This window comes from Pinus tabuliformis, chromosome 1_2 (genome assembly GCF_031772625.1).
Source record: "Pinus tabuliformis cultivar Carrire ecotype Pingquan chromosome 1_2, CPIR1, whole genome shotgun sequence".
Lineage (NCBI taxonomy): Eukaryota > Viridiplantae > Streptophyta > Pinopsida > Pinales > Pinaceae > Pinus > Pinus tabuliformis.
This window is the reverse complement of record NC_142298.1, coordinates 357219030-357233991: the sequence shown is the minus strand read 5'-3', so window position 1 is coordinate 357233991 and position 14962 is coordinate 357219030. Positions and strand designations below refer to the sequence as shown.

Here is a 14962-nt window from a genome sequence, read left to right as displayed (position 1 = left end):
AAGAATATCAGATTTTACAACAAGTGTGTCTTGGCTGAACCAAGTCTCACACTTAACCAATTTTTACAAAAGACAGGCCACCTGCCTTTTACAACATTTCATGCACCCTTGCATAAGAGGGAGTGCTCACCCGAGCCACTCAACCTCCCTACCAAATCCTGCATAAAACCGTGTACAAGAATCCACTCACAATGGCACTCTTTGCCAACCTTCACCCAAGATAAACTGCGCACTTCCTTCAAGCCTAATGCGCATGAGATATGCGCATTTACCTACCTAAGACTGCGCACTCCTTTACCCCTTTATGTGAAGGCTTGAGCGAATGTTGCTTGGTGAAATGAGCTCTCACGCTCATATACTTATATGCTTCTTAACTTTTCATGTGTGGGTTTACATGGGGTGTGCAGCCCCTTGGCCGACCCCCAAAACCACTCATACATGCCCACAAAATGCTCTTCACAAGTCGGCCTTGCCCTCATGCAAGTCCTCCTCCAAGTCGCATATAAATTTCCCCAACACTTAGTCGTATTCATAATTTTTACTGTTATCGTCGCAAGCAGCTCGCAGAAACGTCGCACTGTCGTGTGCGCTCACCCGCCCGTCGTGCAGACCCGCCCGCCGTGCAGCCTCGCCCACCCGCCGTGCAGCTTCGCCCGCCCGCCGTGCAGCTTCGCCCGCCCGTCGTGCAGCTTCGCCCGCCCGTCGTGCAGCCTTGCCCGCCCGTCGTGCAGACCCGCCCGCCGTGCGCCCGCGCCCGCCCGTGCGCCCGTGCACGGTGACTTCGCCCGACGCCCGAACGCGCCCGCAACCAGAGGTCCTTACAGTATGGATTCAGTGAACGTCTTTCTTTCCTGGATGTAACAGATGGGCTGGATCGAATTGAATGGCTTTAGCATAACGTGTCCGCTTGAATTTTAATTTATAGCTACTATTTATATCTTATATATATTTTAATGTGATAGAGGATTTAAATATATCTCAAAAGTATATATATATATATGTGTGTGTGTCAAGAATGAGTATTGATTCTATTAAATCCACGCTTAGGCTGAGAAATTACATCTTGAATTCACATATAAGTTGTTGGTCTGACTAAAAATACTAAAAAAAACCACCTAGCTTGACCAAAACATCCAACATTTACCAACACTCTTATTTGTTAGGAGGACTACACACTACATAATTGAAACCGAACCCATAGATACATAGTACCAACCATGACAGAATAGTTAATCCCGAGGGTTCGTTGGCCTCCTGGGATCAATGTCCTTGGAGGACCTCCCACATAATGCTCTTGTTGATTGTCTTGCAGTTTGAGATCCGCAATGATGGTTTGTAGAGCATCTGCTTCATCTTCAAACCTTGAAATGTGTTACTGGTGAGTCACAATGATCTCACAGTTATTGCACGACGTTGTGCATTGCTAGTGCAATCCAACTATTAAATCATATATTTAAGTATGCATGGCGACATGCTCGGTCTTATAGTCTGCACAAACTGATGAGGATTGTGTTTCAGAGTCAGATGACAGAGTCTGAATCCATGGCAGGGTAACAATAGCAACTCGGAAACAGGAGAACAATGCTCACAGCGATAATAGAAGGTGGCTTGAAGCGAACAACGAAGGTATTTGGAATGAAGGCAGAGAGGTACCCCACTCTCAACAAAACTTCCAAGGAATACATAATCAAATTAAACCAGGTGTGCACGGGAAAACCAGTAGTCTGTTGTATATCCAAACCTCAAGAAAAGTGGAGCACTGTCAGACTAGGGAGGAAACAAGTGGAGCGATTTACCTTAGACCGCGAGAGAGCCACTCTCCAGGTCACCTAGGCACAGTGGTGGTGGGACTACTTGCTATTTGCACCGCTGAGGAAAGTGCATAAGGTCTCCTGAAGCTCATTGTTGAGCTTCCATAGCTTCTGGTGTGAAGTCACCACCCTAATCGTTGTTGACTCTCTTGCCAAACCTTGTCGCAGACTCGCAACTGGAGATTGATAAGTCCACAATGTTTGCTTTAGTCGACTTCTGCAGAGACCCTTGCACTGAATTTATAATTTCCATCCCCGCAATAGCCTTGTCTCGATTTCAAGATTCCATCATTGCTTCCAACATCTCGCAAGAAGAAAATCATGACATGATCCACCATTAAATCGTTTTGCATGCATCCCAAAGGCTTTAAGGAGGTGGACCATCTAATCTGCCTCTACACTAGCATGAAAGGCATGCCCAGTACATAATCCATTTGCGTTGAGAGTCTAATCCTCACACTCACCATTAACATAGACATGATGCAGAGCAGGGAGCTTTGTCCTAATTGAATTCAAGAGGTGGAAGGAGCCTTTTCCCAACAAACGTAATAAACCTTGACATGCTCCTTAGGCTCCAAAGCCCAACCTTCTCCATGTTCAACGATTACATGTAGGTCGGGGATGTGGGTTGGCCAACATTCAACAGAGGAAACATTGTAAGAGCGGTGAGGGGGTAGGTGCATTGATAGCCTAATATTTCTAAGGGGGAGAAGATTGGGGGGTGGGTAGATGAGGAATACAAAGGGCTCATGAATTGCAAGGGGGAGGGGGTCGGATTGGGGGAGTAGTTAGCATAGTCATAGAAAAACTTAAAGTATAGAAACCCACCCATAAATTCCATTAACATTAATTCTTCCTTCCTCCATCTGACAAGCCTCTTGGATTGAAGGTCTGCTTCCATGTTGAGATTCCTTAGGATGTGGTAGAAGGAAGTATTAAAGTTTTTTTCCAGGATTCAATTTTTTTCCAGGATTCTTTTGACTTCGTGGAAGAGAAGGGCCATAGTGTTATCTTGTGAGGAGGTGCCCTTTTGCAGGTGCCTAATGATTAGATAAGAATCACTTAAAATGTTGATGTCTTGATCAATTTTGTTATGTACTAAGAGTGCCCCAAGTAATAACCCATATATCTATGTCTGGCTTAATCCCCAGGAGAACTTATCCACAATTATTCCATTAGGATTAATCAAGATCATTCCCCCTCTTGCACCTGTGATTATAAAATATTTTGATTGCGAAATGAGAAATGGTTTTTGGGCATGTGGTATTGATGAACCATGGTATTGGCCCATGATATATATGTAACAAAGCCTATTTACAAGTTAATAATATCTATGGTAAAGTGGGCCTGAATATCCATGATTAAAAATATTGTTATATTGTAAGTAATAAATTTTTTATGTGCTTATTAATTAAATTTAAATATAATTTTTTTTCTCGGTAAAAGACTAAACTATTATATTATGTACAGGAGTCAAAAAATACATCATGGTGAAACAAGAGAGAATCAGGCTCTGGGTATGTCACCCGAGAGCAATTGAGGCATCCAAAAAAACTAGCCCACGCAGGGGCGCCAGACACAAGAGCCAGACTTCCATAAGAGCACGCCCACGCAGGGGCACCAACCATTTCATCCCTCGCAGGGGAGACTGACCTTACCCCAATCATTGACACAAAATTCAGGAACAGAGACATTAAACCAGGGCACGAAAGAGACCAGAAGCATTGTTACTATAACTGAGTCAAGAAACAAACAGCAGAAGACATCAGAAGACCAAACAAAAAGCCATAGAAACCTTGTGCGCGGGCGTCATCAATCGTCCATTTGCACTTCCTCTACCCGGCACCAACCATAGGCTTCTCTTTCAGCAGCGGTGGGAAAGGTGTCTTCCTCCCCGCCAGTTCCCGCCCTCTGTTCTTGCTTGCGTTGCTCTGCGTTTTCCAGATCTGAGGCCGCACCTTTAACCTTCTGCTCCTTATCAGCTTTAGGGGCCTGTGCTTCATGCTTCTGATTGTCAGTCGTCCTCTGCCCCTGTTCATCCAGGGCGTCCTCATCTTCCCGGGCATTTTCGATGAACAAGACTGAGACATGCGCGCTGATCCGCGGATTGTTCATGGCACTGCTGAAATTGAAGATAGCCGAGCCAAAGGCAGGCAAGGCATTCGAGCTCGAAGCCCCTGCATCCATGAATTGGCTGGAATGGAGGGGGTTAGCGCCAGTGGAGCGAGCAATGTTGCAGTGGCAGCAATGGACAACATTGTCCGCTTCATGACTGCGCGAGATTCCCCCTCTGGAAGTGCCTCGGCGGCTAAGCAGACGCTGTCGAGGTCTCACCATTCTCGCAGGAGGCAAGGGAAAGAAATTCCAACAGACCACGGGGTAATCCCGACCCCCTGCAACCAGACCCCCTGCAACCAAAGCCGACTGAGGGATGAACCAGACAGACGGAGAAGATATCCCGACAGAGACGGAGAGGCCAGGCAACTGCATTACCACCAACATTCTCTGATCATATACTGTGATATCCCTTATGACTTCACCGGCCCTGCGTTGGAGCTCACCCGCCATAACTGCTGCCGTCGCCTGAGCCGAATTACCTCGCGGAGCATTAACTAACCCCTGCCATTCCACCTTATACCATCTGCGATCGATATCTGTATTGTCTACGGCTGCCACGTGATGGCCATTGGCCGGCATGTGGCCATCCCCCTTCGCCTGTCCCATCTCAGTTAGCACCCGCATCCGGGGAAATTTAAATATAATTACAGATCATTATTTTAATTTATAAAGTAAATAGATCATAGCTACTACTTTTATGTTATATATTTTAATGTGATACACACAATATGATTTTCTTTTATCTAAAAAGTTATTGGTAATTTTATTAATAAAAACAAAGTTACAATATAATGAATGACTTACATGAATAACTTAAAGCAATTGAATCCCAAAAAGTGTTATAATATAATACACTGCGAAAACCCCTATACTTAAATTTTATATTATTTTTAACTTAAAAGGGACACTATAACATCTCTCCATATTGGACTTTATATTACTTTTCACCTTTTATTATTATTTAATGGAGTCAACATGTCACTGTTTACAAATATATCTTATAAATTGAACATATTAATGTAAATTTAACATATTGAGTCTACATGTAAAGGTATTTATATACTTTATTACATTACACTTACACAATTAAAAAAACAAAATTACAATATAATAATTAAATTTTATTATTTTCATTACTTTTAATTAATAATTCTTTAATTAAACAAACATGTAAATATTTATAAATATTTATTTCACTACAATATCACATCATATTAAATTGTAAAACACCTCTCAACATATATCTCTATAACATAACATCCTCTCACATGCCAGATTAAAAATTTATATTATCAAAAGACATGGACTAGGATACTGGTTCAATTTGAACACTGGAAATGGCGAGCAATGAATAGCCATTCTCTTTCCCACAGTGGCGAGTTCTCATTGCCCGACCTGCAATTAAACACGAGGTGAATAATCTGCACTAAACGATGGTGTGAGAACAAAGTGTTTTGTTCACCACTAACCAGTGTGGATCGATTGAAGTGACCACTACCAGCCAGGTTGCACACATGCTCGTATCTTCCCTGTCTTATATCTTCCATGTCCCATGGAATGTACATTGGCTTGCTGTTTCACTTAAAACTGGGGAATAAGATATACCTGAAGTGGAGGTAGATTGATCAGAAGGGAAGGTTAGGAGGTAGGTCTCATATTAATTTTTTTTTAAATGGTTAATGAGAACTAGCTATCTTCCCTTCCCGGATATATGTAATTGTTCCTAAGTACATTTATCCTAAACTTATAATTCAGTGTTTTGGGATGGAGACTTTCAGAGACCATCATAAATTGTATAATTCAGTGTTTTGGGATGGAGACTTTCAGAGACCATCATAAATTGGAATCTGATGCCTATCTTCTCAGTTTTACTATGATTAGCTTTCTAATCTTACTGTGGCTTTTACTATGACATAGTATAATAAGCCATGGCGTCCCCACTCCATATCTAGGCCATAAGCCATAGTGTCCCCACCAGTGATTAAATTTGAAGGGCTGGTCTTAATTTTATTTTGAAAGGCATATATGTATCTAACCCTTCAAAGATGAAAAGTTATAAAAAAAATTATACTTCTATTAACAAGTGTATATTAAATAAACTCTTTATAAAAAAAAAAGCCAAAATGAAATGGTGCCCTAAATCTTTAAAATTTAAAAAGTGGCTACATTAAAACACTATAAAATCTTAATACAATTTAGTAAATAGGTAAACATTTTTCTCAAATTCTATTGAAAAAGGTAACCATATGTTTCTTCTATTCATTAGATAATCTTCAAAAATATTTGAATTTACATCATTGAAATATAAATCTATTTGCACAATGGAAAAAGATTTTTTAGTTTCATTTGATTCTAATTTATACTATATGTTTTGTTCAACGTGAAACAATTTAAAGCAAACCAAAAAAATAAATATATACCTTCAACAACCAAGGGAATTGAACTTTTCTCTTAATATTGCTCAATCAAAGAACACTATCAATAGACTTTCATCTCCATTAAAAACTTCAAGCTTTATAGATTCAAAAAATTATGTAATTAAAAGGAAAGTTTTCCACATCTAATAGGGAAATATTGTAATATGTAATACACATCTTTGGTGTTGTTGTTGTATGGCTTGGTTGGTCATTTTTGTTGCTGTTTAAGAATGGTTTTCAAATTTGATCCTTACAATGAATTCAAGTTTTATTGTTATCTTTATCTAATAATACTATTTCTTTTCGTTGATGTATTTTTCTAATAATATGGTTTCTTTTCATTAAAAATGTCGTTTAATTTTTCTATAATTTCAACATCAACTTAAAAACCCTTCATAGCAGCAACTACATGGACACCCACACACACAACTTATTTCCTAGATGTCGAATGGAGAAAATGAAGCGGGAGACACAATAGTAGTTGTATGGATAACTATTGGCATTCTATATCTTTTGGGAAGACCAACCGGAAAAAGAAAATTAAGTTGTAGCCATGTAGGCACACCAATCTTATGTTGTGTGGTTATTAAATAGCCCTGGAGTTTCATTTTAACACTTCTCCTTGGTTCAAAACTCTACATAATTTTATGGGAAGCACACTTATTATTTCTCAATTTTTTTTTATAGCATTAATTTCTATGTTTTCAAAAACTAGAGAGTTAGTAAAGAAAAAGGCTTTTTAATATAAGAGAAGAAATACACGGTTTTAAATGAAGTTTGATTTTACAAATGCTAGGCTTAATAGTAAGGTTTATTACAGTAAGTTCAAATGGAAGAAATGCTAGGCTTTTGTAAGCATTATGGTTGTCAGTCACGGAATCATCTAAAAATAGAAAAGAGATGGTAGTAGTTATTTACAAGAATATAAAAAATGTTTGAATCACTAAGTGTAGTTACCACCATCTAATGGGATAATTTCATAATTGAACAATCTTGTCTGAATGGTTGTCAAAATTGAACAATCTTGTCTTAATGGTTGCTTGACAAGAAAGAAAGAAAATGTTGCAAATTAGGAAAGAAAATGAAGATACAACAGAAAATGTGGTTATGATGTAAAAATGTCAATATTATCACTTTAATCTATTTTTAAACACGATAAAATTACATATTTAACTAATTTATTTCATTTATTACTATAAAATGAGAATGTATTAATTTCTTACTATAAAATAAGAACTCAAATTAATAAATAGATTACTTTGTCTATATACCGATTTTCTCTAAAAGGAAACACTAAATAAAGAATCCTATCGGTCTTATTATGCTATCTCAAAATTTCTATGTCGAACATCAAAGTTTCAAAGTAATGATGTCTTCATGGAAAATGTAAGGAACCCTATCGGCCTTATTATACTATGTCAAGATATCTATGTGGAACATCAAAGTAATGTCATGAATATGTCCTCATAAAGGTAGGATGGAAGTTGTTTTCATAGCAGTAGGATGATCAATACTCGAATATATTCGGCATGATCAGTACTCGAATATATTCGACATCCTCGAATATGTAGTAGATGGTAGTAGTTATTTACAAGATGAAAAAAATAATTGTGAATCAGTAAGTCTAATGAACTAATCTCATAATTGAACAATCTTGTGTCAATGGTGAGTTGACAAGAAAGAATAAAATTTTACAAATTAAAGAAAATGGAGATACCGCAAAAAATGTAGTATGTGGTTATGATGTAAAAATGTCAATACTGTCACTTTAATCTATTTTTAAGCGTTGGACAAGTATGAAAAATATCGTTTCAAATGTTGAACTACATACATGTTGAAGGCCATTGATTGGGACCGTGAAATCGCTTGCCTTTATCGACGCTTCAGAAGCTTCATAACTCCCCTTCCAATCCCTGGAAAAATGAATATATGAAAAAATATGAAGTGAAATACTTCAATGGATTGATTTTTCAGAGTTGAGCAGAGCAAGATGTAATTACAAGCAGAAGTAAATATAAGGAGACAGAAATCCACATCAAACCTTCGAGTTGAATGGAAAGATTAAGAGATTCTGCGTGATACGGAGTATAACCTTGATGGTTCTCATTCTGCAACAATTTCATCTTTTCCTCCTCAGGAAGGGCAAAAAGTCATCGACTTTGCTCAAAGACTTAGTCCAAAAAATCTTCATCGATGACATGATGGACGATATAAAAAAAATACAGAGTCTACACATGACTATATAAAGATAAATCAACCATTCCATACATAATAATTTTAATTGGTTCCGCCTAAATCAATGAACTGAATGAAAGGCCAGGGAAATGAAAGTTGAAAATTAAAATTGAGAGTTAAAATACCTTGCGAACTTGTTCTACACATGACTATATAAATATCAATCAACCATTCCATACATAATAATTTTAATCGGTTCTTCCTAAATAAATGAACTGAATGAAAGGCCAAGGAAATGAAAGTTGAAAATTATAATTGAGAGTTAAAATACCTTGCGAACTTGTGCTGCACTCACCGTAAGGTTCGGATTGGAAAAATCAATGCAGGTAAGATTCACAGGCTCAGAATAATCTACCTCAGTCATCGTTAATTCTGTCTTTTGTTATTTGTTTCTTTTAAATCTCTGATACCTTCAAAATATGCATGTTCACGGATACCAATAGATAGCTACTTCTCCTATGCTATCAATGAATGCGAAAAGAAACCTCTGTTATCAACGAATGCAGACATAAACCTCATATCATCATTGCTAACTCTAACAGTGCTGCCATTATGACTATGGCCTGGGAATGGATGAACAACCTCCATTACATCCCATTGCACTTTCTTGAGTGTTGTCAGAACCTCCTCGAGACTTTAGAGTGTTACATCAGAGAGAGAACTGGGTTTTTTGGAAATGTCCTATGGGCAGTGAACCCTTCATTGGGCATTTTATAATATTATTTTAATTTTTTTTTTAAACTTGTAAAAATCAAAATTTAAATTTCTTTTCACTGGTCAATTTTGCTGATCACTTCTCAGACGCTAAAGGGCTTTGGAAGCGCTGTGATGTGTTCAAACTTGAACACTGGTTCCCCACTCCATATCTTAAAATTAGAAGTATAGGAGCCGCCGGAATTTGACCAGGTTTATAATGGCAGCCAGTCGAATTTGATTTAGACTATGAGCAGATAACTCAACCAATTATCAACTCCCCTAAATATAAATATATTAAACAGAAAAATTTATCTATCCGAAACTGAAAGCTCGCAAGCGAGAGCTACTGCTGAAGTGACTGCCTATACACAAAACATCCAACGAAGATTTATAACACTCGTCCTTTCCTCTACACGCAAAACCCGGCTTCACAACAATGGCTGTGTCAGCAGACGTCGGGAGTGGCAAAGGCTTAATTACCATAGATCTCTCCAGTTGTGACCTCGCACACTCTGCATCCTTAATCAGACAGGTCATCTCATTTCTTTTGTGGGATTGCAGTGATCGCATTTGATTTCATCTGATATAATTTATATATCATGCACTGACATGTTGATGTTCAAATCGAGTGGTGGCAGGCCTGCTTGGACGGTGGGTTTTTCTACGTGATAAACCATGGCATCAGGCAGGAGCTATTTGAGGAGCTCTTCGATCGATCCCGCACCTTTTTCCAGCTTCCATTGGAAGAGAAGATGAAGGCGTTGAAGAATAAGGATTTTAAAGGCTACACCCCCTTAATGGATCAGATGCTTGATCCATCCAAACAATCTAAAGGTTTGAAATCTACACCTCCTTAATTGTCAGGGTGGCAGGGCTTGGGTCTGGAAACCAAGGTTTCATAAAAACTCGTGTTCTTCCCTAGAACCAGGTACCACTCTTTTAAATCCATTGCTTAGGTTCTAAACTACCAAAATAAACAATACAAATCTCTAGTACTGTAACAAACAGAAAATTCATTTGATGATAGATTTAATAGTCAGTCCATTAATTCATCAAACTTTCACCAAAGCCATTGAAATTGCAAATAAGAGCACGCTCCGAAAGAGATTTAAGACTTGAGCAGGTCAGATTCAAAGAAGCTTGCAAAATTGGGACAATAAAGAAAGTTTAATAAGTGAATCGCGATCAAGAAAGTTTTACCTCAAAGGCAGTTAGGATATTCAAGTTTGATGAATTGAATCTAAAATTATGGGTTTTGTTGAAGAGTGTTGTATTCTCCTTGAGTTAACGCAACCAAATCCACAGAAGGAACCCTCTCCAAGATTGGCTAAGTTGTGTAAAGTTTTAGGCCCTTCAAAAGATCATTCTTTTTTTGGTTGGTTATAAATGACAAGGGAATTCAAGGCCCTATCTTTTATGTGCACTCCAAATCCAATGTCTTTACCCGCTATTAGTTTCTTTCTGTTTGTGAGGTGGTCTATGAAAGTATTCTTTGGATTGTGAAAAATGGCCTCTGCATTGGTTGAAGACTTTTGTAGGAGGTTTTTTAATTTGGTCTTCTATTTATTTAAATAGGTGGAACAAAAAGCAACTCCTAAAAGGAGTTTGCAATTTCCGTTCAGAATTTTGTGGGAAAATAAAGAGATCGCGGATCTACAATGAATACTTTGGAAAACCCTAATCAAACATAAACCTTGAACAAGATCTCACATAAAGAGAAGTGAACAAGAGAACAAGAGATATGCTCCCAATAGGCAAAAGAATCAATCACTAATGATGCCAAGATGATGCAAAAGACTCATAAAGCATGTATTTATACACAACATATTAGGTGCAGTGCCTTCCTCCATAAAGGGGTTATGGTTCCACATAAATCCTGGTGTTGGCCTAAGCCACTTAGAATAATATAATATAATGTTGACTAGGTCAGCAGTTAAACCATGACCTAAGAATACAATAATGATGCTACTTAGCCATAATGTCAAGTAACCACAAGTGAAAATTACTATCATTTCAACACACCCCCTTAATATGAAGATGGAACGATGGGGAAGAGGATAAAATAAAAAGGAGTGCGCATACTCAATCCAGCAGAGAGACCATTGTAGTTGTAATATGACAGTGGGTTTGCGTTGACCCAACTCAATGCAAACATAGAAGGGTTTATGAATACCCCACCATCATGAACATAGAACTGCTCAACTCTTGATGAAATGCCACCATTGGATTGCTCATCATATGAGGGAATATGATCTTTGATCTGTCCATTTGATAAAGAAGTGCTGTAAAGAGGCATAAATATAAGAGAGGGAGGATATAAACGTGAGTGGGCATTCTCAACTCAATGAAGAGTTAGTCATACTTGGAAGAAGAGAGTGGGTTTGTAATGACTCAACTCAATACAAAAGTGGACCCAATAATGTGCTAGAAGAATGCTACCATGAAACTACTCATCATCTGGGAGACTATGATACCGAATTGCCCATTTGGGAAAAAAGTGTGGAAAGAAACATAGAAATTAGTTCTAAATTGCTCATCCGTTGAAAGAAAGTGATCTCTAAACTACTTGTTTGTTGAAAGAATGTTTCCACCGCATTGTGCATCTATTGGAAAATACCATCACTAACTTGCCCATCCAATGGAGAAGGGATGGAAGACATATCTTATCCGTGTTGCACATTTACTAGACGAATAGTACCACTAATCTATCCTCTGAAGAAGTGTTGGAAGGAACATCTTGTAAGAGAAAAGAGATGGAAGTATCCAACTCTAATAATATTAGTTGTAGCTTAAATAAGAGTAGGAAATCCCTGCTCCATATATCTAAAAGAGATCAAACACAATTGGTAATGCTCACAAACAACAGGGTGGTGGGTGTGTAAATCCCCAACATAGATACGCTTGAGAGAGCACAACTAAGAAGAAAGCTTGAATATAATTTGAGAGCTTCAACACAACTATGTGAACTTGAAAACATTGGTTTGGGTGTGTAAATACCCAACACAAATGCACTTGAGAGAGCATAGCTTAGAAGGAAACTCAAATCCAAGATGAGAGTGGGTTTATAAATACCCAACTTCTCACAAAGAGTGGCCATGGCCAAAAGATAGAATATAGGCAGCTGAAATACAAGTGAGAGTTGGTGTGTGGATAATTAGCTTTGAAACATGGTAGACTATAGTTGAAACGAAGTGAGAGGGCTAATGAATACCCATCTCAACATAGGGTCGGCCATATGCATAGCATCCTCCCTAAAGATGGACAAAGGGCTAAGAAGAGAGAGCGTTAGATCATATTTCCCATTTCACTATTGAACATAGGTCATCGGAAAAAATTAACCTCCCGAAAACACCATAGTACCAATACCAAAATGGTTCTACAACCTAAGGGGGGTTTTGGTGAAGTTTGAAAGGAGTCATTCAGGTATGCCAGTCAACTAAAGGAGCAACAAGGAGCATAATTTGTTGATGTGTAATGTCCTAGGATAAAATTTCCTAATAATTTAAAAAGAAATTCCTTTGAAGAATTTTGACAAACATAATTTTTCCTATTTTCTATTTCCCTTACTCCTTACTAGGGTTTAGTATTTTCTCCTAAGTTAGGAATCCCATAGCCTCCATTACCAAAGGTCAAGGCAATGGGCTTGGTCACATTGTTGATCACTCCAAATTTTTTTATAAACTCACTCTTTTTCACCGCAAACCTTAATTTCAGCCTCCTAAGCCGATAACTAGGGTTAGGGCATAAATTTCAACTAAGGTAGAGAGTGTTGCCTTGTAGAGGGAGTCAACACTTGGTTTAGAGGTATTTTCCTCAAAATCAACGTTTTTCCGTGGCTAATTTCATTTTAGGGCTGACAGCCTTTGCCCTAGTTAAATTGTGCCCTAGAAAAGCCCTAGTTTACACTAGGCTTCAACTTGAGGCTTGTTGAAGGCTTCTTGTGCCATAAATTGAAAGCATACATCTATTGTAATCCTTTTCTTGGCCTTGTGATCCTAGATAAGTCTGTGAACATTGCTTATTCTTTAACCACCTGGGTCACGTTGTTCCCTAACTAGGCCTTTTGGAGGATGCACATTGCCTAGTTGTGCTTGCTGAGCTTTGTTCCTAAGAAAAACATACTTCTTTGGCCTATTTTGTCACCTTTTCTCTTGGAATAGATATATCCTCAAGTGACCTAATATAGGGAAGCCTTCCTTGTGGTGAAATTCCACTAAAGAGAAGGAGGTAGTGGATGTGGCGACATTGGGCGACACCTCATATTGTTGTCCCTTGGTCTAGTTCTTGTCTTGTGAGATCCCATCACAAGACTTGCTAGATTTTTAGGCTACAGGGCCTATTCCTAAGATAGCAAATGTGGTAGTCAAGAACAAATTATGTTCAAGAATCAACTTGCCCCCCTCATTGAATTCTAGAAGTTCATTGTGTATTGGAATGTTCTATGCAAGACCTTCTTTAAGCAAGAGATATTGAAAACCTTTTGAATATGCAAAGAGGAAGGCGAGTCCTATTCATAAACTACTTCTCCAATCTCAAGAAAGATCATGTAAGGCCGATAAAATTTTGGGGCTAAATTTTGATTCTATTTCATCTTGAAGATGCTTTTTTTGTAAGGGTGAAGTCACGGACAAACCCAATCACCAATTGAGCAGTGAGAATTGTGTCTCACTGTGATGCTGATTCACTTGTCACATCACCCTGTTTTTAGCCACTTGAAGGTTTTTCTTTAGTACCTGTGGAGTCTCCTGAGTTTGCTAAAGGTAAGAATAACCTTCCTAGACCTTGGAATAGCCGTCCAAGTAAGATTCAATGCTAGGAGTGGGTACCCATAGAGAATCTCTGTCAGACCAAGAGGTAGCTCCTCAAATCAAAACTCATTTTGTTCATTCAAGTTGTTCATTATTATATACAAGAGGGAGTGATTGTTCTGTTCATCTCCCGATGACTCTCTATCTTCTCTATTATTTATTTACATTAATTACAGCTATACACCTAATCCCTCTGATTAGGTGTCAACTTTCCCCCCTTAATCTGAAGGGATGTTGGTGAGTCCAAGCATCGTTCTGAATCTTTCAAGCTTTTATCTTCCAAGTGCTTTGGTGAAGATGTCTACAATTTGCTTATTAGTGGAACAATGGCGGAGATGGATTGTTTTGGCCTCAACATGATGTCGAATCAAATGATATTTAGTATTGATGTGCTTTGTTCGATCATGGAACTTTGGGTTCTTGGCCAACTTTATTGCAGAGGTATTGTCAATCATGAGTGGAGTCGATTGTACTTGTTTTACCTGCAAATCTTCAAGAATTTTCCTGAGCCACACAATTTCTTTTGTTGCCTCAGCTGCTGCCACATATTCTGCCTCTGTTGTGGAATCTACTGGAACTGATTGTTTGCGTGATCTCTAGGAGACAACTCCTGATCCAAGACTCATAGCATAATCTGAAACAGATACCCCAGTTTCTTTGTCTCCATCAAAGTCTGAATCAGAGTATCCAATCAAGTCGCCCACCTGTGTATACTTGATTCCGTGTCTTGAGTTCCCTTCAAGTACTTTAGAACTCTTTTTGCAGCAGACCAATGTCCCTCACAAGGCTTTTGCATAAATTTGGAGAGGATTCCAACAACAAATGAAATGTTTGGTCTGGTAGTGGTTAGGTAGTTGAGACTTCCTACAAGTTGTCT

At 38.4% G+C, this 14962-nt stretch overlaps 1 protein-coding gene across 4 annotated transcripts in view; it reads left to right on the top strand.

The window, feature by feature from the left end:
• The first annotated feature begins 9586 nt into the window (after window positions 1-9586).
• The window catches only part of LOC149205841 (kihadalactone A synthase LFS-like), a 406192-nt gene continuing 400816 nt past the window's right edge, over window positions 9587-14962 (top strand). For 3 of the 4 annotated variants that reach the window (XR_016252495.1, XM_089395180.1, XM_089395182.1), the window contains exons 1-2: window positions 9587-9809; window positions 9916-10111. Coding sequence is in view for 3 of the 4 variants with exons in the window: in XM_089395180.1 (XP_089251306.1) it covers window positions 9714-9809; window positions 9916-10111 (292 nt within the window). In the remaining variant the exon portion in view is untranslated. The remainder of the gene's footprint in view (window positions 9810-9915; window positions 10112-14962) is intronic. The other variant, XM_089395181.1, reaches the window with a different exon arrangement.